Source organism: Myotis lucifugus, unplaced genomic scaffold, assembly GCF_000147115.1.
Source record: "Myotis lucifugus unplaced genomic scaffold, Myoluc2.0 scaffold_14, whole genome shotgun sequence".
Taxonomy (NCBI): domain Eukaryota; kingdom Metazoa; phylum Chordata; class Mammalia; order Chiroptera; family Vespertilionidae; genus Myotis; species Myotis lucifugus.
This window is the reverse complement of record NW_005871062.1, coordinates 317,973-345,816: the sequence shown is the minus strand read 5'-3', so window position 1 is coordinate 345,816 and position 27,844 is coordinate 317,973. Positions and strand designations below refer to the sequence as shown.

General features: G+C 41.3%; 1 protein-coding gene across 12 annotated transcripts in view; it reads left to right on the top strand.

Moving 5' to 3' along the window:
- Window positions 1-27,844, top strand: part of DLG1 (discs large MAGUK scaffold protein 1) — a 286,228-nt gene that overhangs the window by 149,197 nt on the left and 109,187 nt on the right. For all 12 annotated transcript variants that reach the window (XM_023750530.1, XM_023750533.1, XM_023750534.1 and 9 more), the window contains 5 exons: window positions 3,973-4,026; window positions 19,644-19,694; window positions 22,220-22,344; window positions 24,191-24,360; window positions 25,286-25,422. In XM_023750530.1, the coding sequence (XP_023606298.1) occupies window positions 3,973-4,026; window positions 19,644-19,694; window positions 22,220-22,344; window positions 24,191-24,360; window positions 25,286-25,422 (537 nt within the window). The remainder of the gene's footprint in view (window positions 1-3,972; window positions 4,027-19,643; window positions 19,695-22,219; window positions 22,345-24,190; window positions 24,361-25,285; window positions 25,423-27,844) is intronic.

Genomic DNA, 27,844 nt, shown 5'->3' with positions numbered 1-27,844 from the left:
TATAGCCCCTCCCACTTCTAACCTCTCATGGTTTTATTTTGAAGTAAATGTAACACTTTATATCATGTTTCTTTGTAAATATTTCAAAATCTTACAGTCTTTTATATGACTAGAATCAAAAGTTATCTTCTGAGTTGGTGCTCATGAGTAGCTAGCATTGTAATAATTTTGGTATAAATTTGATTTCCTACCTTTCCCATTGTAATAAATGGGCAGAGGGAACCAAATGGCTTTCTTGCCATAATTTTTTAAGAATGTAACTTCTTTTGTAACTTTAAATAGCCTTGTTCTTTCATGCCTTCTTCTGTAATTGCTTAAACAAAATGAGGTAAAGTTGTACTATTAGTTTTTTTTTAATTAAGTGAAATATTATTAATTTGAAGTATCTCAATAGGTCATTGAGAAATGAATATTTTCAAATATTCATAAAATCTCATGTCTGTAAATTGACTATTTTTGCTTAAACAGCAATCTTATAAATAGTATCTTTATGAGATTTGGTTTTCACGGAATCATTCAAAGACAGACTATGATATTCAAAGGTATGAATCCACATAAAATTAATGTCATGCTTACATATATATAACTAGAGGCCTAGTGCATGAATTCCTGCACAGATGGGGTCCCTCAGCCTGGCCAGCGATTGGGGCTGATAAGGGCCGTCTCACACAGTCCCTGTTGGAGCAATCGAGGCCCGCCAGCCGGCCGGAGGGAGGGACCGCAGGAGGTTGGCTAGCTGGAGGAAGGGACCAAGGAAGGTTGGCCCACCATGGGAGGTTGGCTGTGGGAGCACACTGACCACGAGGGGGCAGCTCCTGCATTGAGCGTCTTCCCCCTGGTGGTAAGTACGTGTCATGGCGACTGGTCAACCAGTCATTCAGTTGTTCGGTAGTAATGGTCGCTTAGGCTTTTATATATATACTAGTGGCCCGGTGCACAAAAATTTGTGCACTCGGGAGGGAAGGGGGGGTCCCTCAGCCCGGCCTGTGCCCTCTCGCAGTCTGGGACACCTCGGGAGATAACGACCTGCTGGCTTAGGCCTGCTCCTGGGTGACAGAGGGCAGGCCCAATCCCTAGGTGCAGCCCCTGGTCGGGCTCAGAGCAGGGCTGATTGGGGAGTTGGGGCGCCGCCCCCTGTCATGCACAGAGCAGGGCAGATTGGGAGGTTGCGATGCCACCCTCAGTCATGCTCAGGGTAGGGCTGATTGGGGGGTTGAGGCACCACCCCCTATCACACTCAAGGCAGGGTCAATGGGGAGGTTTCGGCGCCACCCCCTGTGATGCACAGAGCAGGGCCCATCAGGGGGTTGGGCGCTGCCCCCTGTCACTCACAGAGCAGGGCCAATCAGGGGGTTGGGGCACTGCCCCCCCCTCCCCCCGTCATGCACAGAGCAGGGCCCATCAGGGGGTTGGGGAGCTCCCCCCTGTCACGCACAGAGTAGGGCCGATAGGGGAGTTAGGGCACCGCCCCCTTGTCACACACACAGCAGGGCAGATCAGGGGGTTGGGGCGCCGCCACTGTCACACTCAGGGCAGGGCCGATGGGGAGGTTATGGCTCTACCCCGTCACACACAGAGCAGGGCCCGTGGGGGGGGGGGGGGGTTGGGGCACCACCCCCTGTCACACACAGAGCAGGGCCGATCAGGGGGTTGGGACGCCACACCCTGTCACACACAGAGCCGCAGGGCGATCAGGGGGTTTGGGCGCTGCACCCTGTCATGCTGATCTGGTGCCAGGAGGCCTCGCTGCTCCGCTGATCCCGGTGCTGGGAGGCATATTACCCTTTTACTATATAGGATAGAGGCCTGGGGGCCGCTGGTTTGCCCTGAAGGGTGTCCTGGATCAGGGTGGGGGTCCCCACTGGGGTGCCTGGCCAGTCTGGGTGAGGGGCTGAGGGCTGCTTTCAGGGTGGCGATTGACTGAAGCTGCCAACCGCTCCTTTTTTTCTTTTTTTTTTTTTCTTCTGGGCCAGCTTTAGCTCTGGCTCTAGCTCTGAGGCTTCCGCTGCTGGTTTGTTTGCCGTTCTATAATCGAAACAATGTATAACTTCAGCTCTGAGATCCCAGCCAGCTATACTTGTTAGAATGTTTCAAACTGCCAGCTCAGAGGCCGGCAAGTCAGGCGGGAGCAAGCAAGCCTCATGTTCGCTTCCAGCTGCCTGGCTGCCGGCCGCCATCTTGGCTGACAGTTAATTTGCATAAGGATACGCTGATTAGCCAATGGGAAGGGTAGCGGTCGTACGCCAATTACCATTTTTCTCTTTTATTAGTGTAGATAGATAAAGTATTCCCTACACATTTTAAACCTGTTGCTTCATGTACCCCAAATGCATACTTTATAATTATTTATCTATGACTGTGTTGTCTTTAAGCATCTTATCATATGATCGTCCATATTTAGTACTTTGCTTGCAATAATGTAAAACATTTGAAGTCTGAATATTTACTTTTTAGAAAAGCCCGTACACTTGGAAGAAAATGGTTATTTTGTATATAATGCTTGTTTCATACAGCTTTTATGTATAATTCTTTATTAATTGGATTAGAACTATTAATACTTATAAACATTCCTAACAGTTGTTTAAAGGATAGTCATCTTTTTTTTAAATATATTTCTTTATTGATTTCAGAGAGGAAGGGAGAGGGAGAGAGAGATAGAAACATCAATGATGAGAGAGAATCCTTGATCAGCTGCCTCCTGCACACCCCCTACTGGGGATCGAGCCTGCAACCCAGGCATGTGCCGGAATCGAACCTGGGACCCTTCAGTCCACAGGCTGACGCTCTATCCACTGAGCCAGAGGCAGAGCAACATCAAACAGACTGTCAAACTACAGCAGGAACAGCAGGAACTCCGGGGAGGGTTGTGGGGAGGGGGGTAAGAGATCAACTGAAGGACTTGTATGCATGCATATAAGCATAAACACTGGGGGGGTAAAGGGAGGACAGGGGAAGGTCAAGGGGAGAAAAAAAAGGAGAAAAAAGGAGACATATGTAATACGTTAAGCAATAAAACAAAATAAAAAATAATAATATTGAAAAAAAAGATAGTCATCTTTTTTTTCTATGAAAATGTCATTTGATTTGTTACTTCTATACTTCCATATGTGTAAAAGAATGGTAATTTTGAGGGAAATCACATCAGTTTTCTGGTATGTTTCTGATATGTTCTGATGTGTTTTTCATTTGGCATAAATTACACTTTATTCATTAAATTTCATTTCACCCATATAATAATTACTTTGAACTTAACCAGAAAACCAAACTTTTTCAATCCAAACTTAATTAGATGTATTTCTGTTTTTTGCTTGTTTTTTATTTGTTTGTGGTGTTTTTGTCTATTTGCTTTTGTGTGTGTGTGTGTGTGTGTGTGTGTGTGTTGTTTGAATTAAAAAGTTTTGTAATTGTTGTGTGAGTGGTCTAGAATAACAGTTGGAAAGCAATAATTGGGGCTGAAAATAACTGGGGCTTTTACATTACCGTTCTGGTTCCAGTTTTCTAAAAGTATGTGATTGATTTCTTTGTGTGGTAGACTTTTTTTCATGTTCAAACACAATTCATTGTGGGAAAGAATTTTTTTCTTTCTGGGTGATAAAGTCATTGAAATCTTCATGGAATCCTTGAGAACAGAAAAGCTAATGACTTCTAAGCAATTCAGGGAGAATAGTTTATTATACTGAAGAATACTTGTGGGTTTTTTGATGAGGCTGGTGAACTTGTTTGCAAACCTTAAGAAATTATCTGTTTGAGCAGAAATAATTTATTTCCCAAAAGAAAATCTATTTTAACCGCTTATACCTATTTTCATTTGTTGCTGGAAACTGGGTACATTGTTTAACATATGCAAAGCTCATATAAAACTATAATTGAAGAAATAGCAAATCTGTCATACGCTTCTAACATTTGTGAACATTAATATTTAATGTGTTCAATTTTCCTGTTAAGCTAACACATTATAATTCTTTCTTTAAGGCAAATCCTCCTCCAGTACTGGTCAACACAGATAGTTTGGAAACGTCGACTTATGTAAGTTCCAACTCATCCCCACATCAAATAATTCTGCTTTCCCTGTTCCATTTTCTTTAGAGATGAAGATGACAGCATTACTTTCTCTTACATAGTTTACTTATAATATTCTATCACTGATCTACAGTTGTGAAAGTAAATGAAGCCATACTGTCCTTTTTTGGTTGTTTCTTTTCCTCATACTTATGCAAAGCAGAAATGTTGAAATTTATGGTTTTATTTTTAAATTAAAATGATTAACTTTCACCAAAGGCTATTTCTGATCAGTGGTCACTAACACAATGCCATTCAGAGTCATTTTAGAAGTTTAATTGAATAACTAAATATTTAGTAACCAGGTTTATGTGTGTATTCATATATTAAAATAGTTATAACTATATAACTTTAAATTTATTGCTACTTTTCTCTAAATTTACTTAGTTAAAAAGCCCTGTTTCCCTTAAAGATAATTAGCCAGAACATCAGAATCTGATCTAACATTTTTCACCCCAAAGGAAAATATCTTTGGAGATGTTTAAGTAGAAGTAGTACCTGTGCGTTTTTAAAATCAAATGACACATAATTTCATAAGCTGTAAAAATCCTTTCCTCTTATTTTTGAACCGTAGTTTATTTCAGGCTATACTTTAAAACATTCTATTTGGCTTTATTTTTTTGTATTCATATGAATATGGATGTATCAGATAACGGGATTTGGGAAAAACCTCAAATAATATTGAAAATAAACAGACATGCTCTTCTATACTTTTTTTAGTCAATGTTATCTTTCACATTGATGTAGAGTGCTTAAGCAGAATTTTGTTTGTACATTTGTCAATATTTTCTTCTTCACATTTCTTTCTTCCTCACTTGTTCTCTTTGTTGACTTATGTTTTGCTTATGGGCTAAGTCAGTGATTAAATATTTTTTATTTTTAAAACCCTTTCAACTGAAAGATTAATATAAAATAATTAACAGAGAAAACAATATCAACAAAGAAAATACATATGCATTTTAGGGGAAATGTCAACAAATTAAAAGCAAATAAGCATACTAAGCAGCCAAAAGTTATATGATTTCCAGTTTGTATGACATAGCATTTAAAAAAATATTTTTCTTGCTAAGCAAGGTATGTTGAGGGTCTCCAAGAACACTCACTACTCATTTTGGGAGATTCACTGATTCACAAGACTCAGCATAAGATTTAGTACAGCTATGTAGTAAGTTGGGCTCTGCATGTCAAGTTATAAGACAGTATGTCTAGAACAGTGGTTCTCAACCTTCTGGCCCTTTAAATACAGTTCCTCATGTTGTGAGCCAACCATAAAATTATTTTTGTTGCTACTTCATTGCTGTAATGAATCGTAATGTAAATATCTGATATGCAAGATGGTCTTAGGTGACCCCTGTGAAAGGGTCGTTCGGCCGCCAAAGGGGTCGCGACCCACAGGTTGAGAACCACTGGTCTAGCGGATCCCATGTATAGATTTCCTTATACTTTCTTCCTCCATGAGATGTCACACAGAACACTCTTTTCCCTAGCAATAAAAGTACAACACTATATGTGAAGTGTTTCCGCCCTGGGAAACTCATTGTGGACTCAGTGCAAAGTTTTTTATTGCAGGTTGGTCACCTAGGCACCCTCTGTCCAGCACATATCAAATTTCCAGGCTCCCAGAACGGGAAAGCAGGTATTCAGCATAAAATGTATTGTCTCTATAAACTCTAGCCATAGTAAATTATTACCCTTTCAGTTATGGAATGGTGTGAACACACCCAAAATTAATTTCCCAAATACCTGCTAAGACCCTTCTAGAGATAGCAGCCGTAGGTCTGGTATGTTAACCCTTTTCTGGACATAAAGAAATAAGATAAATTCTAATTCCTCAAGCAAGATTTGCCAGAGTGTGCTACTTTATCATTCTTAAAGAACACAGTGTTCTCTATAGCTCTTGCTTATGTAGGCAAAAAACATGTGTTTTGTTTGGGTAAAACAACCTTAAGCTTTTAAGAAACAGGTATTTAATCCTGAAATTTAAAATGTATTACAAAATGGTTTTAAACTTATTTGTTATTCCTTTGTTAATTCCTTGATCACTTAATACTAGCTATATATTGATGAATAAAAGTAAGAAAAATTATGGCTGCTACCTTAGAACCATAACTTTTCTTGTCTATAGTCACTACACTTCCCTAAATTAAGTAATTAATTGAACAGGTAGTGCATGTACATTGTGCAAAATTCAAAAGATACCAAAAGATATCTGGTGAAAAGTAATTCTTTCTTCCACCCCTGCTTCCAATCTTCCAGTTCACCTGGACTAAGGCAGAAAGTGTTAGTAGTATCATTTATGTCCTTCTATAAACATTCTCTGCAAATGCATGCATATATGTGTTATTTCTATACTTTTACCATGTAAAACCAATGCCCTTCTGATAATTTTTGTATAGATATTTTGTATATATATGTGAGTATAAAATCAGAACATACTCATATGCATAGATTGCTCAAAGAGTATGTCAATTTTTAGATTTGATCATTATTGAGAAATTGCACTTCATAGAGTTCTATCCATTTATACTTCAACAAAAAGTACCTGTTTTTGCTTCATATTGTCACAAGCACAATGTGTTAATAAACTTTTATAGCTTTTGTTAACATGTTTAGAATGTATTAACTCATTGGTTTAATTTGCATTTCTATCTAAAGATCACCTTTTTCTACCTTTTCACCTTAAAAAAATATATGTTGAGATATTCACATACCACAAAATCTACCTTTTTAAAGTGTATAAATCAGTGGTTTTTAGGTTATTCCAATATTGTACTATCACCACCACTTTCTAATTCCAGAACATTTTACCACCCTATAAAGAAACCCTGTACTCATTAGCAATGACTCCCCACTCTGCTCTTCCCTCAGCCCCTGATAACCACTAATCTACTTTCTGTCCCTATGGACTTGTCTATTCTGGGCCATTCGTATCAATAGAATCATATAGTATGTAGCCTTTGTGCCTGGCTTCTTTGACTCAAATAGTGTTTTCAGGGTTCATCCATCTTACAGTATATATCAGAACTTTGTTTCTTTTCATGGCTAAATAATATTCCATTATATGTATATACTACATTTGGTTTATTCTTTCTTGTGTTGAATTTTTTTTTAAATATATTTTATCTTTTACAGAGAGGGAGGGAGAGGGATAGAGAGTTAAAAACATCGATGAGAGAGAAACATCGATCAGCTGCCTCCTGCACACCCCCTACTGGGGATGTGTCCGCAACTAAGGTACATGCCCTTGACCAGAATCGAACCTGGGACCTTTCAGTCCGCAGGCCGATGCTCTATTCACTGAGCCAAACTGGTTACGGCACTTGTGTTGAATTTGAGACGCTGCTTTCATTTCCCAGTGGTGGAATTGCTGCATCGTATGATAATTATATATTTAGGGTTTTGAGGAACCACCTGTCTTCCATACCAGTTTCACCATTTACATTCCCACCAGCATTATATGAGGGTTTCAGTTTCTCCACATATCACCAATCTTATTATTCTTCATCAACAATGTTTTGGACTTTATTATAGCCTTCCTAGTGGGTATGAAATGATACCGCATTGTAGCTTTGATTTTCATATACTTAATGACCAATGTTAAGCATCTTTTCATGTGCTTATTGGATATTTTTATATCTTCTTTGGAGGAATGTCTATTCAGATTCTTTACCCATTTTTAATTGGATTATAGTCTTTTATTAGTAAATTGTAAGAGCTCTGTATACTAAATGTAAGTCCTTTATCAGATATATATTTGCACAGATTTTCTCCTGTGGATTGTCTTTTCACATTTCATAAATCCTTTGAAGCACAAACTTCATATCTGTATATTCACCTATTCATATACCAGTATATGAGTGTGTGTGTGTATGTGTGTGTATATACACACACACATACACACACACACACTAGAGGCCTGGCGCAAAAAAATTTGTGCCTCAGCTCGGCCTGTGCCCTTTCGCAGTCTGGGACCCCTCAGGGGATGTCCACCTGCTGGCTTAGGCCCGATCCCTCATGGGATCGGGCCTAAGCTGGCAGTCAGACATACCTCTGGCAGCCTGGGAACCTTGGGGGATGTCCACTTGCCAGCGGGAGTAGGCCTAAGCTGCAGTCAGACATACTTAGCACTGCTGAGGAGGCGGGAGAGGCTCCCGCCACCACTGCTGTGCTGGCAACCATCAGCCTGGCTTGTGGCTGAGCAGAGCTCCCCCTGTGGGAGCGCACTGACCACCAGGGGGCATCTCCTGCATTGAGCATCTGCCCCCTGGTGGTCAGTGTGTGTCATAGTGATCAGTCATTCCCAGTCATTCTGCTGTTAGGGTCAATTTGCATATTATTATATAGGACTAGAGGCCCAGTGCACAAAAATTTGTGCACTCGGGGCGGAGGGGGGATCCCTCAGCCCGGCCTGTGCCCTCTCGCAGTCTGGGACCACTCTAGAGATAACCACCTGCTGGCTTAGGCCTGCTCTTGGGTGGCAGAGGGCACGCCCAATCCCTAGGTGCAGCCCCTGGTCGGGCTCAGAGCAGGGCCGATTGGGGAGTTGGGGCGCCACCCCCTGTCATGCACAGAGCAGGGCGGATCGGGAGGTTGCGATGCCACCCCTAGTCATGCTCAGAGTAGAGCCGATTGGGGGGTTGGGGCACCGCCCTCTGTCACACTCAAGGCAGGGTCGATGGGGAGGTTGCAGCGCCACCCCCTGTCACGCACAGAGCAGGGCCCATCAAGGGGTTGGGGCGCTGCCCCCTGTCACTCGCAGAGCAGGGCCAATCAGGGGGTTGGGGCGCTGCCCCCTGTCACTCACAGAACAGGGCCGATCAGGGGGTTGAGGAGCTCCCCCTGTCACCCACAGAGCAGGGCCGATCAGGGGGTTGGGGCGCCACCACTGTCACACTCAGGGCAGGGCTGATGGGGAGGTTATGGCTCTACCCCGTCACACACAGAGCAAGGCCCGTGGGGGGGGTTGGGGCGCTGCACCCTGTCACACACAGAGCAGGGCAATCAGGGGGTTGGGGCGCCGCACCCTGTCACACACAGAGCAGGGCTGATCAGGGGGTTGGGGAGCTCCCCCCTATCAGGCACAGAGCTGGGCTGATCAGGGGGTTGGGGCGCCTTCCCCTGTCACGAACAGAGCAGGGCGGATAGGGAGGTTGTGGCCCCGCCCCCTGTCACACACAGAGCCACAGGGGGATCAGGGGGTTTGGGCGCTGCCCCCTGTCACGCTGATCCCGGTGCCGGGAGGCCTCGTGGCTCCGCTGATCCCGGTGCTGGGAGGCATATTACCCTTTTACTATATAGGATAGAGGCCTGGTGCATGGGTGGGGGCCGGCTGGTTTGCCCTGAAGGGTGTCCTGGATCATGGTGGGGGTCCCCACTGGGGTGCCTCGCCAGCCTGGATGAGAGGATGATGGCTGTTTGCATCTGGTCACACCCCCTTCAGTGTGGGGGTCCCCACTGGGGTGCCTGGCCAGTCTGGGTGAGGGGCTGAGGGCCGTTTTCAGGCTGGCAGGTGACTGAAGCTCCCAACCTGTCCTTTTTTTCTTTTTCTTTTTTTTTTATTCTGGGCCAGCTTTAGCTCTGAGGCTTGGCTCCAGCTCTGAGGCCTCGGCTGCTGAAAGCAGATATCTGGTTTGTTTGGGTTCTATAATCGAAACACTCTTTCAACTCCAGCTCTGAGATCCCGGCTGGCTGAAAGCAGGCTTCTGGGGTTTTGTTTAGCTTCTATATTTGTAACAGTGTTTCAAACTGCAAGCTCAGAGGCCGGCAGCCGCGGGCGGGGAACGTTGGCTTCCTCCGTCACTGAAGCAAGCAAGCCTCCTGTTAGCTTCAATCTGCCTGGCTGCCGGCCGCCATCTTGGCTGGCAGTTAATTTGCATATTGCCCTGATTAGCCAATGGGAAGGGTAGCGGAGGTACGGCTAATTGCCATGTTTCTCTATTATTAGATAGGATAGAGTCCTGGTGCACAGGTGGGGGTCAGCTGGTTTGCCCTGAAGGGTGTCCCTGGTGAGGGTGGGAGTCCCGCTGAGGTGCCTGGCCAGCCTGGGTGAGAGGCTGAGGGCCGTTTTCAGGCTGCCCACACCCCCTTCAGGGTGGGGGTCCCCGCTGGAGTGCCTGGCCATCCTGGGTGAGGGGCTGATGGCTGTTTGCAGGATGGCCACACCCCCTTCATGGTGGGGAGGTCCCGCTGGGGGTGCCTGGCCAGTCTGGGTGAGGGGCTGAGGGCCGTTTTCAGGCTGGCCATACCCCCTTCATGGTGGGGGTCCCCACTGGGGTGCCTGGCCAGCCTGGGTGAGTGGCTGATGGCTGTTTGCAGTCTGGTCAAGCCCCCCAGCGGGGACCCTCACCCCATGAGGGTGTGGCCAGCCTGGGTGAGGGGCTGATGGCCGATTTCAGGCTGGCCTCACCCCCTGGCAACCCAAGCTCCCAGCCTCTCCTTTTTTTCTTTTTTTTTTTTTGTTTTCTGGGATTTATTTATCTTCTATAATTGAAACTTTGTAGCCTTGAGTGGAGCCCTGGTCCAGCCAGGGCAGGCGGGAAGCTTGGCTTCCTCCATCGCCGGGGGCAACCCAAGCCTCCTGCTTGCTCCAGCTCCATGGCCCACCATCTTTGTGACGGAGTGATGGTTAATTTGCATATTACTCTTTTATTAGGTAGGAGAAATATGTAAAATAAACTTGCTTAATTAGACCTGCTTTCTGATGTAGCTAAACTTTTTCCAGCCCAGTGAAGCACCCCAACTTCTCTTTTAGGTAACTGTCAGCAACACAGCAATAAATACCAACTCAAAGCAGATTATTATTGTAGATCATGCAGGGAGAACAAAGGGTGAAATATTTAACTGCAACAGTGTTTGACCATATTCTGTGCAGTTAGAAAACCTGAAGTCATTTTCAAGGCCCACCATTTCTTACTTCTTTTCAGTCGGGTCAAGTTTCTAAATCTCTATTTTCCGGCTAATGAAAAGAAAATAGGATTCCACCAAGTCTCCTATCTACCTACTCCAGGACTTCTGTGAGAATCAAATGAGATGAGTTACAGGAAAACACTTCACAGACATTTGGTTAAAGTAAAAAATGTTTGCAGCTGGCTATAAAGCAAGTCGTGTTCCTGGGCTGAAGAAACTCCAAGGAAGCTAGTTGCTAGGGAGAAGAAGCCAGGTATTGCTATGTGATGTCATTACCCGGTGCCCACAGCGACCATTTTCGGGCTGAGCTGGGCTGTGGGCCGCATTTTGTGCCTTGGGGTCTCGGCAGCATTGGCTGCGATTTGGTGGGCTGTTGCTCCACTGTGGTGGTGGGGCCTGTGTCCACTTGGGGGAAACCAAGTCTTGCTTTGTCGGCACCAGGTCTGCAGTGCAGTTGCGTTATAAAATAGCCAGTGTGCATCATGGCATCTCCTGCATTGAGCGTCTGCTCCCTGGTGGTCAGTGTGCATCATAGCAACCGGTTGGAAGGATACTTAGCATATTAGCCTTTTATTCATATAGATTCTTATTCCAGTACCATGTATTCTTGATTACAGTAACTTTGTAGTAAGTTTTCAGGTTAAAAGGTATAAGTCCTCCAATTTTTTGTTTGTTTTGGCTATTTTGGTTTCTTTGCATTTCCATATGAATTTTAAGATCATCTTAGCAATTTCTGCGCACATCAAAAAGGTAATTGGAATTCTGATAGGGATTGTGTAGAATCCCTAGGTAAATTTGGGTACTTTTGCCATCTTATCAATATTATGTCTTCCAATCCATTAACACAAAATATCTTTTTATTCATTTACATCTTTCATTTTGTTCAGTAATATTTTGTAATTTTCATCGTACTAGTGTTAACACTTCTTTTGTTAAATTTATTCCTAAGCATTTTCTTCTTTTAATTCTATTATAAATGGGATTGTTTTCTTCATTGTACTTATGGATTTTTTTTTCAATTGCTTGATATGGCAGTATAATGGATTTTCAGGTATTGATCTGTCCTAACTTACTGAACTCATTTATTAGCTCTAAGTTTTTTATGTGTGGATTCCTTTTGATTTTCAACATCAGGTCATGTCATCTGCAAATAGAGATGGTTTTACTTCTTTTTAGTCAGAATGCCTTTTAATTATTTTTCTTGCCTAATTGCTCTGGCTATAACCTCCATTTTAATCTATATATATAAAACGCTAATATGCTAAGTGTCCGACCATTCCACCGGTAGCTATGACACACACTGACCACCAGGGGGCAGATGCTCAACACAGGCATGGAAACATGGAACAGACTGATGAATCTCAGAGGGAAGGGTGGAGTGGGGAGGAGGGGAAGAGATTAACCAAAGATCTTATATGCATACTAGAGGCCCGGTGCATGGATTCCGCCTGGCCTGCGGGGATCGGGCTGAAACCAGCTCTCCGACATCCCCTGAGGGGTCCCAGATTGCGAGAGGGTGTAGGCCCCACCTGGCCTCTGGTGTTTAATAAAAGTGGCAAGAGCAAACATCCTTGTTTTGTTTCTGATCCTTGGGAGGAAGCTTTTAGTTTTTTACCATTATGTATGATGTATTATACTTAGTTTTAACTATTAATTGATGTTATAATTTCATTGGCCTTGGGTTAATTTTCTCTTCATGCATTCCTGTTCTTTTCTTAAATAGTAAAACTGTTAAGGAAAAGCAGAATTAAAGACAATTGGTTCCAGTAATGAGACGGAAATGGTTTGTTGAAATCATTCCCTTCTGTTGCTATGTCTTTATATTCCTTAAGACAGGCTGCGAACAATGAATTAGGAAAATTTATTCAGTTTGACTTTGATAGCTTTCTTACATACTAAAAGCTTCTGTTTCTTCATATGTAGCATAATTGATAATAAAATCAAAATGGCTATTCATTATTTAAGAAAAACGTGTAAGTAAATTATTTGGGGGTTAATACTTTGTATTTAGTTAATTTTTCATTAGGAAGAACATTTTCTTCCCAGTACATTTTTATTTTTAGACTTTTACCTTGTGTTGGTATAGACTTTGGGGTTTTTAATTACCCGAGATTATGCATTAATATGAATCATGATTCATATGAATATTAATAGATAAAATCTTGAATTTTAATATATTACTCTATAGTTAAGGTGTTACTAAATTGAATCAAAACAACAGGAAACAATTAGGCTTTTAAAAAAATCTTCTTTTGGCCCTGTATGGTTGGCTCATTGGTTAAAGCATCGGCCCTTGGACTGAAGGGTCGTGGGTTCAGTTCCCAGTCAAGGGCATGTACCTTTGTTGTAGGCTTAATTCCTGGCCCCAGACTGGGGTGCGTATGGGAGGCAGCCAATCGGTATGACTCTCTCACATCAATCTCTCTCTCTCTTTCTATCCCCCTCTCCCCTTCTCCCCTCTTCTCTCCCCTCCACTCTCTCAAAAAAGTAAATAGAAAAAATATCCTTGGGTGAGGATTTTTAAAAAAAGTCTTCTTTGAACAAGTGTTATACCAATTACGTAATAGGATTTGTCTGAACTGTTTGGATATATTAGTATAGCTTATTAGAAAATTAAAATCTTTGGGCCAAGGGGACTGAGTATATCTGTGTTATAAATTATCCTCTGCTTCCTTATGTCACTTATATACCTATAATTAAAGCAAATTATATTAAAAAGAAAAAATTATACAATTTAAAAGTTAAACAATTACTTTTTTTTTCTTGAGAGGGGGGAGAGGGGAAGGAAAGAGGGAGGAGATCGAAACAATTACTTGTTAATTCAGTTTGTTCATTAAATTCCACATATGAGTGAAATCATATGGTATTTGTCTTTCTCTGAATGGCTTATTTCACTTAGCATAATGTTCTCTAGGTCCATCCATGCTGTCACAAAGGGTAAAATTTTCTTCCTTTTTATAGCTGAACTAGAGGCCGGGTGCATGAATTCGTGCACTGGTGGGGTCCCTCAGGGTGGCCTGCAGGGATCGGGCCCCAGCTCATGCCCCCATAAGCTTGCAGCCCCAGCTTATGACCCCAGCCCCACCTGGCACCCCGCTGTGGCCTGGCACCACCCCCTCATCTGCTCCACCATTCCGCCTGCAGGGTAATCTATCGGGGTCGCCCCCCCTCCCCTGCCTGGTTCCCTCAGCGCCTAGGAGCCAGGTGGTGGCCCCACCCCGCACTGTCACCACTGGTCGCCATTGGTGGGGCGATTGGGCACCCGCTCGCACCCACCTTGGCCTGGTGCCACCCTCTCACTTGCTCCACCATCCCACCACAGTCCCACTCTCATGATGTGGTATTAAACCAGCACCAAGGACATTTACTATGTATCTACCTTTTCAGAAGGCTTAATAGTGAAAATCTCAAATTCCTTAAAGTAGAATCATAAGCTCACAGTACAAAAACTTTACATATTAACCCCAAAAGGCCATATAAGCACACTCACATGGAAATGTTTTCCAGAATAAAATTTCAAACTACTGTATTTAGAAATTAACAATAATAGAGCCCAGTGTAACAATTTTGGGATTTTGCCAAAGCCATATGCTGAGGAAAATTTATTAACTTTAATGGACATTTTTAAAAATAAAGGAGAGTAATAAGCATAAATGAATCAGGCATTCAATTCAGGCAACTTTTTAAATAGTCTAAAGAAAGAATAAAGAATTGACAAAAGCAGAAAGTAATAGCATAAAATTTAATAGATTAATCAGTAATGTTAAAACTATTTCTTTGACAAAGACTGATAGACTTTTAGGAAGTCTGAGCAAGAAAAAATAAAGGTGATACAAATAACCTTTAGAATAAAAAAAGTGATATAGCTGCTAATATGGATTTTATTTTTACTCATAAAAATGACTTTCAGTCAAGTTGTCAGCAGATCTTTATGTGTAACCCTACTGCAGTATGGATGCATAGAAATCATAATTTATACATACACATGTGTGCATTTATAATATATAATCTCAACGCAAGAAAAAAATCTCTTGGGAGGAAGAAGAGAAAGTAACAAATGGGTGTTAATCCCTTACAGCCATAAGAAATAAGAACCCCAAAATTAGAAGAGATGGGTTTCAAAAGTCCTTAAGAAAAAACTGCTAGCCCCTGAATTAGACTTGGATTAAGGGTTACTTTCTTATAATATTGTGAGGAAAGTAAAGTAGCTTACATAATTTAATTATTCTGTCATTTCATTATTGTGTTGCTGTATAGCAAACTAACCAGAAACTTAGTGGCTTAAAAAACAACAATTCATTATTGCTCATGATTTTCTGGGTTAGCTGGATGGTTCTGTTTCACATGGTATTGGCTGGGACTTTTAAAAAGGTTGGAAGATCCAGAATAGCCTTATTCACATGGCTGGCAATTGGTGCTCGTTGCTGATTCGGAGTGCACCTTGGTGCTTTTGGTCAAGGGCTTTGATTCTCCTTTATTTGAATCTCCTCATAGGCTGAGCTTCCTCGCTTTATTTATTTATTTTTAAAATATATTTTATTGGTTTTTTACAGAGAGGAAGGGAGAGGGATAGAGAGTTAGAAACATTGATGAGAGAGAAACATCAATCAGCTGCCTCCTGCACACCCCCTATTGGGAATGTGCCTGCAACCAAGGTACATGCCCTTGACTGGAATTGAACCTGGGACCCTTCAGTCCGCAGGCTGACGCTCCATCCACTGAGCCAAACCAGTTAGGGCATCCTTGCTTTATAGGTGCTGGGTTCTAAAGCACTGTTCTAAGACAAATGCAAACACTACAGAGCATCACATGAGCTAGCCTCAGAAACTACACAACATCATTTATGCCACAGTCTTTTTAAACAAAACTCTTCTAGGATCTGCCTAGATCCAGGGGGAGGGGAAATTGACAGCATCTCCTGATGATAGGATAGGTCAGTCACATTGGAAAAGTGCCTGTAGGATGGAAGGTTGTAGGAATCTAGAGAAATGCAGTTTATCACAATCCTTATTTGACTTATCAGAATTAGTACTTTTCCCAGACTTGTGTCACAAGAAATATTAAAGCAATGATTTGATTCCAAGGACAATTCACCCTTCACCTAGTGGCTCTTGTTGTGGAATTACTACTTCCAGGAAGGAATAAGGAATAAATTGGAAGGAATAAGAGAAAGTGCTTGGTTTCTAAGATGTGAGCAAGAACTTGAATGGTAAATCAAATTTGGGCGTGAAATGTGTGACGGGAAGCACGAAAGTAACAGATGCAGAGGTGGGAACTTGCAGTATATATAAAGGAAAGAGCAAATCATTCACATTTGATGGTATGTAAAGCTCATGAAGAGGTGAGATATGTATGTGAAGAATGAAACTGTGTGATAGATTGGGGTCAGTTCATATGACCTTTGTATGAGTTTCTGAAAGTTCTAGAGGAAATGTGTTATTAGACACTAGAGGCCCAGTGCCCATGCACCATTGGGGTCCCTTGGCGTGGCCTGCGGGGATCATACCTAAACCAGCAGTCCAATGCAGCCTGCCACTCCTGCTCCTGCTCATCCCGGCCCCGCTGCACCTGCCGCTTGGTAGGCTCACTGTCACTGCTGCGGTCTCCAGGCTGTGGTGACCAGCCATAAGCCCTGTATCTGGAGCCCATTGGTCAGCTGAGCAGCGCTCCCACTGTGGGAGCGCGCTGACCACCAGGGGACAGCTCCTGTATTGAGCGTCTGCCCCCGGTGGTCAGTGTGCATCCTAGCTACTGGCTGGTTGAATGGTCAATTGGTTGCTTAGGCTTTTATATATATAAACTAGTAGCCCGGTGCACGAAATTCGTGCACTGGGGTGGGGGTGGGGGGCTCAGTCTGGCCTGCACCCTCTCCAATCTGAGATCCCTCAGGGAATGTCCAACTGCCTGTTTGTGCCCACACTTTTAACAGATAACAGCTCCATTGTTGTTTCTTTCTTATGCTTAAAACCATTGGAATTAGTAGGTATTCAAAGTGTGTATAAATTTTGGGGGGACACCCTGTATATCTCTAGTCAGTGGTGAAATAAACCAACAGCAGATTGGGAACCCCCAGACAGGGAACCTTGCTCACTCCCCACATGTCTCCCCACTTCACTTTCCACCTTCGTGGGCAGCAGGAGAATCAACGTTTTCTCATTAATTCGGAAAAGCACGTCCTGTCACTCGCTGCCCGGCAGGAGTACGCTAGGCCCCAAGCAAGTGAGGCTCAGTCAGGGCAGCCTTCGCTCATGGGTGCTGGCACCCAAAGTGCACATTCCTCCTCTAAAGTCACCCCGACTATCCCACTGTTTCACTGAGAGGACGGAATTCCTCTCCGCCTCTGGGTTCTTGATCTTGAACGCTGACTGAAGGCACCTCAGCGAGGGCTGCCCGCGCCCACCAGGTGTGTCTGTCTGCACCTGCTCCTGCCTCAGCACCTGCATTAACCCCTCAGAGGTGATCTCGTAGCTGCACTGGCCTCCGTGGGAACAGAGCATCACCACTCCGCCCTCTCACTGTCATCTCACAGGCGCCCACCCTCAGCACCCAGAACACCCAGACACTCTCCAAAGGACATGAGCGCATCAGAGGGGATGTGTGCACATCCTGTGGGGGTGTTAGGCATGCTGGGTTGATGGAAGTGCGGTGGAGAGGCGGGGGGAACTTGTGTATGCCTTGGTTTGCAACTGTTGCAGGCGCGGGAAGGTGACAGTGTGCTGGGGGATGTTCGCATGCCAGAGGGGGATGTGCACACTGGAGGCCTCTGGCTTTGCAGATCTGCAAACCCCCATGGTGCGGCCAGGAGGACGTCAGTCTGACCCGCCACGGTGGCTGTCCCTGCGATCCTGCACCTTCTGGGCCAGGAGGTGGATCTTGTGCAGCCACTCCTGGGCACTGATGGCCTGCAGGTGCTACTTCAGCTCAGCACGCTCACAGCTGTCACCACCGCCATGTGGAGAGTACAGGCCTCCTTCCGCCGGCCTGCCTCCCCTGTCTAGAGGCTCTCTGTGCTGCTCACCTGCCCAGAGTGACTGGGGCTGGGCGGAAGCCAGGTGTCCTGCCCTGCCCAACCCCGGCCAATCCGCCCCTGTGCGAGCTGCCGCCCCGCCTGGAAGGGTCATGGATCCGGGTCCCGGGACCGCGGACAGCCTCAAGCACTGCCCCCCGCCCGGCAGGGTCACAGATCCGGGTCCCAGACCGCGGACAGCCTCAAGCACTGCCCCCCGCCCGGCAGGGTCACAGATCCGGGTCCCAGACCGCGGACAGCCTCAAGCACTGCCCCCCGCCTGCCAGGTCACGGATCTGGGTCCGGGTCCTGGGACAGCAGACAGCCTCCCGCGCTGCCCCCCGCCAGGCAGGGTCACAGATCCGGGTCCCGGACCGGGGACAGCCTTGCCCGCTGCCGCCCGCCTTCAGTATGCAAATTAGCCGCCATCTTGTTGCTTCAGGGTGGGGGTCCCGCTTGGGTGCCTGGCCAGCCTGGTTGAGGGGCTGAGGGCCGTTTTCAGGCTGGCGGGAGACTGAAGCTCCCAACCTCTCCTTTTTTTCTTTTTCTTTTTTATTCTGGGATTTATTTACCTTCTATGGCTGTCACTGGAGCTGAGAGCCGGCTTTAGCTCTGAGGCCCGGCTGCAGCTCTGAGACCTCAGCTGCTGAAAACAGGTATCTGGGTTTGTTCTATAATTGAAACAGTGTTGCGGTCCTGCTGGCTGAAGTCCGGCTGGCTGAAAGCAGGTTTCTGGGGTTTTGTTTAGCTTCTATACTTGCAACATTGTTTCTTAGAGAGCAGCTCAGAGGCCGGCAAGGCAGGCGGGGAACCTTGGCTTCCTCCGTCACTGGAGCAAGCAAGCCTCCTGTTCGCTTCAGCTGCCTGGCTGCCGGCCGCCATCTTGGTTGGCAGTTAATTTGCATACCGCCCTAATTAGCCCATGGGAAGCGTGTCGGAGGTACGGTTAATTACCATGTTTTTCTATTATTAGATAGGATAGATGGGCTCCAAAAATATCTGTCTGCATAAAGCAGAATAATTTGAGCAGTAGAACATACTAATCTAAGAGATTGGGTAGATTACATTGGCAATAGCCCTGAGGAGATTAACAAAGGCTTGAACCAAAGTAATAAAAATGAGAGTAAAAGGTGATGGTTTTCAGAAAAACAAGTATTCAAATCAGTAAGAATTGGCAATTGATTAAGATGTGCAGAGAGCCCTAGCCAGCTTGGCGCAGTGGATAGAACGACAGCCTGCAGACTGAAGGTTCCTGGGTTTGATTTCGGTCAAGGGCATATGCCTGGTTGTGGCTTGATCCCCAGTGGGGGGTGTGCAGGAGGCAGCCGATCAATGATTCTCTCTCATCATTGATGTTTCTGTCTCTCTCTCCCTTTTCCTTCCTCTCTGAAATCAATGAAAATATATTTAAAAAAAAAAGATGTGCAGAGAAAAGAGTCAGAATTCAATTAGCTGAATTCCATATTTGAAGATCATAATACCATGTCAACTCATTAATCACATTGTACTCTTCCATTCCTTAAAACATGTCCCTAAAATTATTAAAATGAAACTGTTATTTTATTGCTGTCACATTTAACAGGTTTTTATTAATAAATCATGCAAAAATTATGTTTTGCCATTTCAAATTTAAACTCTAAATTTCTGTGCTACTTCTTTTTCCCTCCATTAGGTTAATGGCACTGATGCAGATTTTGAATATGAAGAAATCACACTTGAAAGGGTAAAAACTATTAATTATCTTAAGTTTTTATGCATAAATCTGTTGCTTTAAAGAACTCTTTAAGTATACAGTACTGCTCTTTCATTATAGAATTCAAGGGAATAGATCTTCCAAAAAACAGAGCCATGTAATATTCATTTCTTTTATGAGTTACATATCATAAAATTAGCCTTGGTATTTTCAGAACATGTTGCTTTTCTTTAATAACCTTTTTTAAAATTACCTTTTTATTTAAAATAATTTTAGATTTGTAGAAATGTTATACAGAGTTCCCATTTTCCTGGACTCATTTTCACCTGCTGTTAACATCTTACGTTACTACAATACATTTGTTTCAACTAATGAACCAGTATCGATACATTATTAACTAAAGTCTACACTTTATTGGATTTTCTTAGTTTTGATGTTTTTCTCTTCCAGAATCTCATCCAGGATACCACATTACATTTATTTACCATGTTTCCTTTAGACTGACAGTTTCTCAGATTTTTTCCATTTTTAATTTAATTTTTAAATTTATTTTTTATATAATAAAATATTATTTATTTTAAGTAAGTATTTAGTACCCTGGTCATTGTATCAATATTCTTTCATAGCAAAATAATAACCATATTTCTAACTAACAAGACCCTATCGAAAACTTATGTACTCCCCTAGTCAAAAAATACCTTAAGGGTATAATTCAGATGTATAAATTTTCTTGCTATATTTTCCCCTTAAGGATATCAGCATTTAATTGATGCTTTATTTTAGTAAAACCACCCTGTGTGACTAGCATTTTGGAGAAATGAAGTGTTCCATACAAGTAAATTTCCTGAGTAGCTGAGTATACAGGGTGGGGCAAAAGTAGATTTTACAATTGTTCGTATGGAAAATAATACAACGATTAATGAATAATTATAGGAATAAACTCTGTTTTGCATACTCCCAACTATAAACCTACTTTTACCCCATCCTGTATATAAGATGAAAATCCTAGATAATTAGATTTGCTTATATTTGAATCCAGAATAGACTCTGAGTGAAAATAGACCTTAAAAGAGTCGTTTACATGTATAATAGATATTTATTGCCTACTATCTGAATATGGATCTCCTATTCAAGTGAGGTAGATGACTGATTAACTTTCAAGTAAGCATAGTATTAATGTATTGTACATATTTCAATGTGGTGTTCTGTTGTTGGGTTTTTTCCCAGCCTTATTGAGATAATTGACATAAAATTTTAATTTTTTATCTTACTCATTTTTCATTCTTTCCTAATGCCTTTTAAATTCCTTTATTTAGTCAGGACTTTACATTGTATTTTCACTGATTAAAGAACCGGAATATACTGGGAATTGGGAAAATGTTATTAAAAGGTACACACTTGCAACTAGAAGATAAGTTCCTGAGATCTAATGCACAGCATAGTGATTATAGTAAATGATACTGTCTTATGTATTTCAGAATTGCTGTGAGACTAGCTTTTAAGCATTATCACCACAAAAAATAAATAATAACTATGTGACATGATAGAGGTGTTGACTAAAGCTACAGTGGTAATTAATTGCAATATATAAATGTATCAAATCAACACATTGTACACCTTAAACTTACACAGGTATATGTAAATTATAGCTTATTAAAAAGAAAATAAAAAAAGAACTTGAGTACTTGCATAACTTGATAAACTCACACAACCTATTGATACTATTGCTGAGATTCTAGTAACTCTTGAGGAGTTGAGACTGAAAAAAAAAATTTTTTTTAAATAGGATTTTAGGGCACATCATAGTAGAATGACTGTGTAAGCTATTTAATACTAACAGTTAAATAATAGGTCCAGATATGTTTGCTTATTTGAATTGCTGAAAGCCAGAGTTGGAAAATTGCAAAATAAACATTTTAAAAATACCATTGCTTAGAATAATTGTCCTTAGAGACTTATAGCAGTAAAACCCATTTTTCAAAGAAAATATTCAGAAATCCTATATGTAAAACAAGCAAAAAGTAGCACTGCTTTGACAAAGTGATGAAATAAGCTGATGGCAAAGTTAGCAGAAGAAAAGCTCCACCCCCTACCCCTTTCTTAAAAGACTAAAATAATATATTAGTTTTACCTACTCAGAAATAATAGCAACAAAAAGAACAATCTCAGTGTTTTTCTCTTAGAGACATTTGCCTTACCCAACATGAGCGAGGTACAGTCTAAAAGAAAAGATCTAGTAGTGATACCTTTGCAGAAAGGTGATTAATCCAAGGACAAATTGTAAATACTTATAAAGAAAAAACCGTAGACTAGACTCCAAAAGTGTACTCAGTACCTGTTCTTCAGTCTCACCTACTCAGCAATAATGCCTCTGAATTCTTCATAGAGAGAAAAGGCTTTCCTTGTATTTTTTAATTTAGAATATTCATATTCCCTGTATAGGTACCTTTATGAGTTTGTTCCCTGTGTTAGTACAGTTTCTAGGCCCTATAATGACAGAAACCTATCAATAAAGATAATTATTATTCACTGGGTTTTTTTTTCTCTATCCCTAGGGAAATTCAGGGCTTGGCTTCAGCATTGCAGGAGGTACGGACAACCCACACATTGGAGATGACTCAAGTATTTTCATTACCAAAATTATTGCAGGGGGAGCAGCTGCCCAAGATGGAAGATTGCGGTATGTTTTGCACTTTATATTAAGATACTGAATCCACTTTGTGTATTTTTCTGTAGGCAAACTGAACAAGGCATAAACACAGAAAGAAACACTATCACAATAATTAATGTAAGGTAGATGCTCAAATAATGAGTGAATGAGATAATTGTGCTCTAAGCATTGTTCTCTCATTTAGGAATTTAATTTTGTCTTTCTATTTTCAAATAAATTCACAAAATTTTTTATATTTTTTGGGTATGAAACATATATATAAACTTATTTAAGATACAGGGATCAGATATCTCTGAGTTTGTATTTCCTACCACAAAGAATAAAGATTATGTAAATTTAAATATATTTTATTAATTGAATAGATGAAAATAACAGTTATTTAAACTCTTGTTTAAATTTAGTGTTCCATTTCAGAAGGTATCTTTAGCATACCTAGCTGTTTCCTTAGGCCATAGATTATGGGAATTTTATTCACTTGTTTATGATATATATATATAGTGGCAGTTTTAGGGTAAGGAATTTATGTGGTCTGTAAAAAAATCTTATTTTAAGGTTATTGGTACCTCATGCCATTCTTCAGTTTCTAAGCTTCTCACTGGACATGACAGGTGGTATATTAACTTAATTCTATTAGATATGAAATAAATAATTTGACCATTCATATAAATGTAGACATTTATTTCCTGATTATGTTACTGACCTTTTATTTGTGTTTCTGATATGTGAATATTAATATGTCCCATTTGTTTCACTAAGGAAACATACCTATAGTATTAACTCTAAGGTATCATTGTCTTTGGATTTAGCATTTCTTTTCTCTAAATATTTTATTTTATTGTTTAAGGTATTACAGATAATAGTACATATGTCTCCTTTTTTTTATTCCCCCCCATTGACCTTCCCCCGGCCTCCCCTACCCCCCAGCACATGCCCTCACCCCACCTCCCCAGTGTCTTGTGTCCATTGGTTATCTTTTCTCTAAATATTAAAGTTAATTGGATATAGAATCTTATCAGGATCAATTATTAATATTTTAATTATGTTTTGTTCCCCTTTCCCACCCAACTTTAAATGACCATCTTCCTCTTCTCTCCCAACCCCCAAAATGAGACGAGAGCTAGGGCAAAAAATTAGAACTAGGAATGAATCAGACTTTAAAAAAAGACTTTGTTATTAAGTTATTTACATTATAACCTTTTAATTAATATACTAAATAGTATATAACCTTGAACTTTTATAAATCTCAACAAATAACTTTATTTTTTTTAAATCCAGTATCTAATTTGGAAAAGGCAATCAAAAAATATTTTGGGATAAATCTCAGTTTTGTCACTTACTATCTCTGTGACCTTAAGCTAGATATTCATTCTGAGCCTCAGTTTTTTTATCTTTGAATGACATCCCTGTTGGTCATTATCTGAGTGGCCTTGGGAAAATTATTTAAGCTCTTTGTGCCTTATTATCTTCTGTAAATTAATGATATAAATATGTACCTAATAAGAGTTAAATTAAGCACTAAAAGAAGTAATTGGCATGTGGTTAATGCTAAATAAATATTTGCTATTTTTCTAAAGTATTAAGCTTACACATAATAAGCATACAAATTGCAGTTGTTATTATTCAATATTTTTGTATAATCTATTATTTGTACTGTTTCTTTTGTTGGCCATTGGGAAATGTTTGTGTTTATTAATATGAGTATTTGATACATTGTAATTAAACATGCAATTTCTTCACTTATATTTTCTCTAGCAAATAATTCTCTTTACCTTAAAAATGAAAAGGCCAACAAAAAATTGGCAAAATGAAAAATTGATATTTAAATTTTTAATACTTAATTTTTATTTTTCCTCAGGGTCAATGACTGTATATTGCGAGTAAATGAAGTAGATGTTCGTGATGTAACACATAGCAAAGCAGTTGAAGCTTTGAAAGAAGCCGGGTCTATCGTACGCTTATATGTTAAAAGACGGAAACCAGTATCAGAAAAAATAATGGAAATAAAGCTCATTAAAGGTCCTAAAGGTATACATAAATCATACTAAGACAAATTAAGTATAACTACGAAGTTATTTATGACACATTCTAAGATTAACAATACTGGGAACGTACAGAATTTACCTGAATTTTTAGAATTTCTACTATTTCTACTGATTTTTGTCTTAAGTAGACTTCTACTTAAATACTTTGAAGTAATGTATAGTGTGGATATTAACTTGTAATCTTTAATCCATAGTATGTTAAATGCAAGTACAAAGACTAAGTTAAAAGAAGAAAATATGATTGTATCATTAGCAGTTCATCTGCAATGAGGACTATTAAGATTTGATTTCTGAATTTTGAAAACATGGATGGAATTAAGGATAAATAGAAATATTGATTCTAATTTGTGATTCATGGAAGAGGTGGTACTCCAATGAACAAAATAAGGAATAGAGAGCTACAAATTTGTTTGGTACTAAGCTATGAGATTTATGAGTTCCATAAATGCATTATTTAAAATTAATTCATAGAATATTGGAAAAATATTCACATTTCTGAAGCTTATTCTGCCCATCACCAGCAGACAATTTTATTATTTTTTTTCTTAATTGTTTTAATCTCCTGAAGGTATTAAAAGTGTTAGTAAGAAGCAGTTAAGTTCGAAACAAAAGTGAAACATAATTTTACAATGTCTCTTTGAGCTAACCAACTAATTCATTTACAAAGAGACTTTAAGACATAACCTGGGAGGGGGAGACAGAGGAACTTATTTGTAACAGGAGCACTTATAATTACAGTTGTCCCCTGATTGAGAACAAATATTTAGGAATTTAAAAGCAGGTAAATAAATTATTTTCTATTTTAAAAACATAGTGTGAAGTTATCACCTTCTGTTTTCCATCCATTTCTTTCTGGACTTTAGTTCACATTTGTTGATGAGATTCTAAGACTAGTGTTTTCCAAACAGGTCTTGGGTTCAGCATTGCTGGAGGTGTTGGAAATCAACATATTCCTGGGGATAATAGCATCTATGTAACCAAAATAATTGAAGGAGGTGCAGCACATAAGGATGGTAAACTTCAGATTGGAGATAAACTTTTAGCAGTAAGTATAAGAAATGTTGTTTTGAAAATTATTTTGATTATGTCTTTTTTTTTCTGACAGACTCTGGAATTTCAACATGCCAAAAATGTTTCAATGATTTAAATGAATGCATACTAGCCTTACTTTAATCAAAACCTGCAAATGATTCTTGGTATTATCTTTATTTTTTATTTCAATTTCCTCTACCAGCTCCCCTGCCTTTTTCTTTTATTTTTCCTTCTATTTTTTGTTGATGGGTTAGGGGCTTGGATTTACAGAATTGTTTAATCATAGCTCTTAGGTTCATAACACAATGTCATTCTTTGTTCAGATGTGACTTATTTATTTAGTTTTATACTTAAGTTAATTGATTGTTTTATTTATAATGAAAACTGCTAAGTCATTACACAACCCAACAATTTGTTATTCCTTTGCATTTTATTTTATTTTTGTCCTTTTTATTTATTGGGGGGACACTGGTTAACAAAATTATACCAATTCCACATACACAAGTCCACAACACATCTGTACACTGTATTGTGTGTTCATCACCCCAAGTCAAGTCTCTGTTCATCACCATTTATCCCCCTCTATACCCTCCTCCACCTCCCTCTACTACCCCTCCCCACCAGCAATCACCGCTTTGCATTTTAAAAATTATTTAATCATATATATATATATATATATATATGATTAAATAATTTTTGTAGTAATATGTGTATATATGTGTGTGTGTGTGTGTGTGTGTGTGTGTGTGTGTGTATTTTCTAGAGGCCCAGTGCACAAAATTCGTGCAGGGCGGCGCGGGTCCCTCCGGCAGTCAGACAGCCCTCTCATAATCTGGGACCGCTGGCTCCTAACTGCTCACCTATCTGCCTGCCTGGTCGCTCCTAACTGCCCTCCTCAGTCAGCCTGGTCACCCCTAACCGCCTCTGCCTTGGCCCCTGCCACCGTGGCTTTTTCTGGAAGGATGTCCAGATGACGTTCAGTCTAATTAGTATATTACCCTGTTATTAGTATAGATAAGTATTTGTCATATTATTCTGTACTTTTCTATATGTATTTAAAATACTCCAGATTTTAAGCGAATAAAAAAATGGTCAAGTTGCAGAAAAATAAAAGTTTTGAAATACAACCTGGTAGGCCTGAAAACAACATTTACGTAAAAGGGCATAAGTTGCAGTCGGCAACAAAACTTGTTGTTAGGATTGCTTGGTTAATATTCTTTTGTTTGAAAGGTGTGGTTTCGGCAAAGGAGAAAAGGAAACCAGCCCAATAAAAGGGAATGTCTGATTGGGCCGTTTCCGCAGCAGAGAGGGGCAGGTGCGGCAAAGGTTCAGGCTGTCCCACAGGCAAGGATGTCTGTATGTATGGAACACCAAAGGACACCAGTCACACCTGAAACACAATTTGCTAACACTCACAATTGCAGAGCTCAGGAAGAATCACTGCTTTTAATACTATTATTTCCCTGACATATAAAATATACATACATATATGTAAACATGCCCTCTTCTGAGCTTCCCCTGCCCTCCACTGAATATTTGGCTATGGCCTTCTTTTCATGTCAACAAATTGGATGTACAGACATAATTTTTAGTGGCTACAGTGTTATCCCTGACTGTTTGACATTACTATGGTTTACTTCACTAACCCTTTATTGTGGGGCTGGTTGTTCCCGGTTTCCCCGGGCATCAACCACTACAGTAAACATAGTTGCTTATTTGACTGTTTACTTAGGACACATTCATAGACATGAACTCCTGGCCCAAAGCTAATTCACTTGAGTTTTGATCCACATTTCTAAATTGACTTTCCATAAAGTGCTTCTGTTTGTTTAGTCCATTGGTTTTAAATCAGATTACACTCCCACAAACGGGTTAAGAGAAAACTGTTCAATGCGCCTTGGGCAAATCGCAAACTCTTGCTGAACTAGAGCGACCTCCTGGCACGGGACCTGGAGGATCCGGGCTGGAGGGTGAAGTCCAGGGAAGCTGGGTGGCGAGGTGGAGGGCCCTGTGTGGGTGCGGGCATGTGAGTGTGTGTTGCTTGGGTCCACACTCATGCACACACCCACACACCCTCACTCCAGCTCTGCACCCTTGGCCGCCAGGAACCTCCGTGGAGCTTGCCCTGAGCTCGGATGCATTTAGTCCCAGCACCAAACAAGTCTGAGAAAGTTTCCCCAGACTGACTCCCGCTGCATCGACGGGAGGCGAGACCAGGAGGATCTGGGCTGGAGGGTGAAGTGCAGGGAGGCACGGGTGGCGCAGCCGAGGGCCCTGTGTGGGTGCGGGCGTGTGAGTGTGTGTCGCTCTGGTCCATGCTCGTGCACACACCCACACGCCCGCACCCCGCTCTGCACACTCGGCCACCAGGAACCTCGCGGAGTTCAGCTCGCTCCTTAGTCCCCTCCCACTTGGTCGAGCCTTCAGTGGTTGCG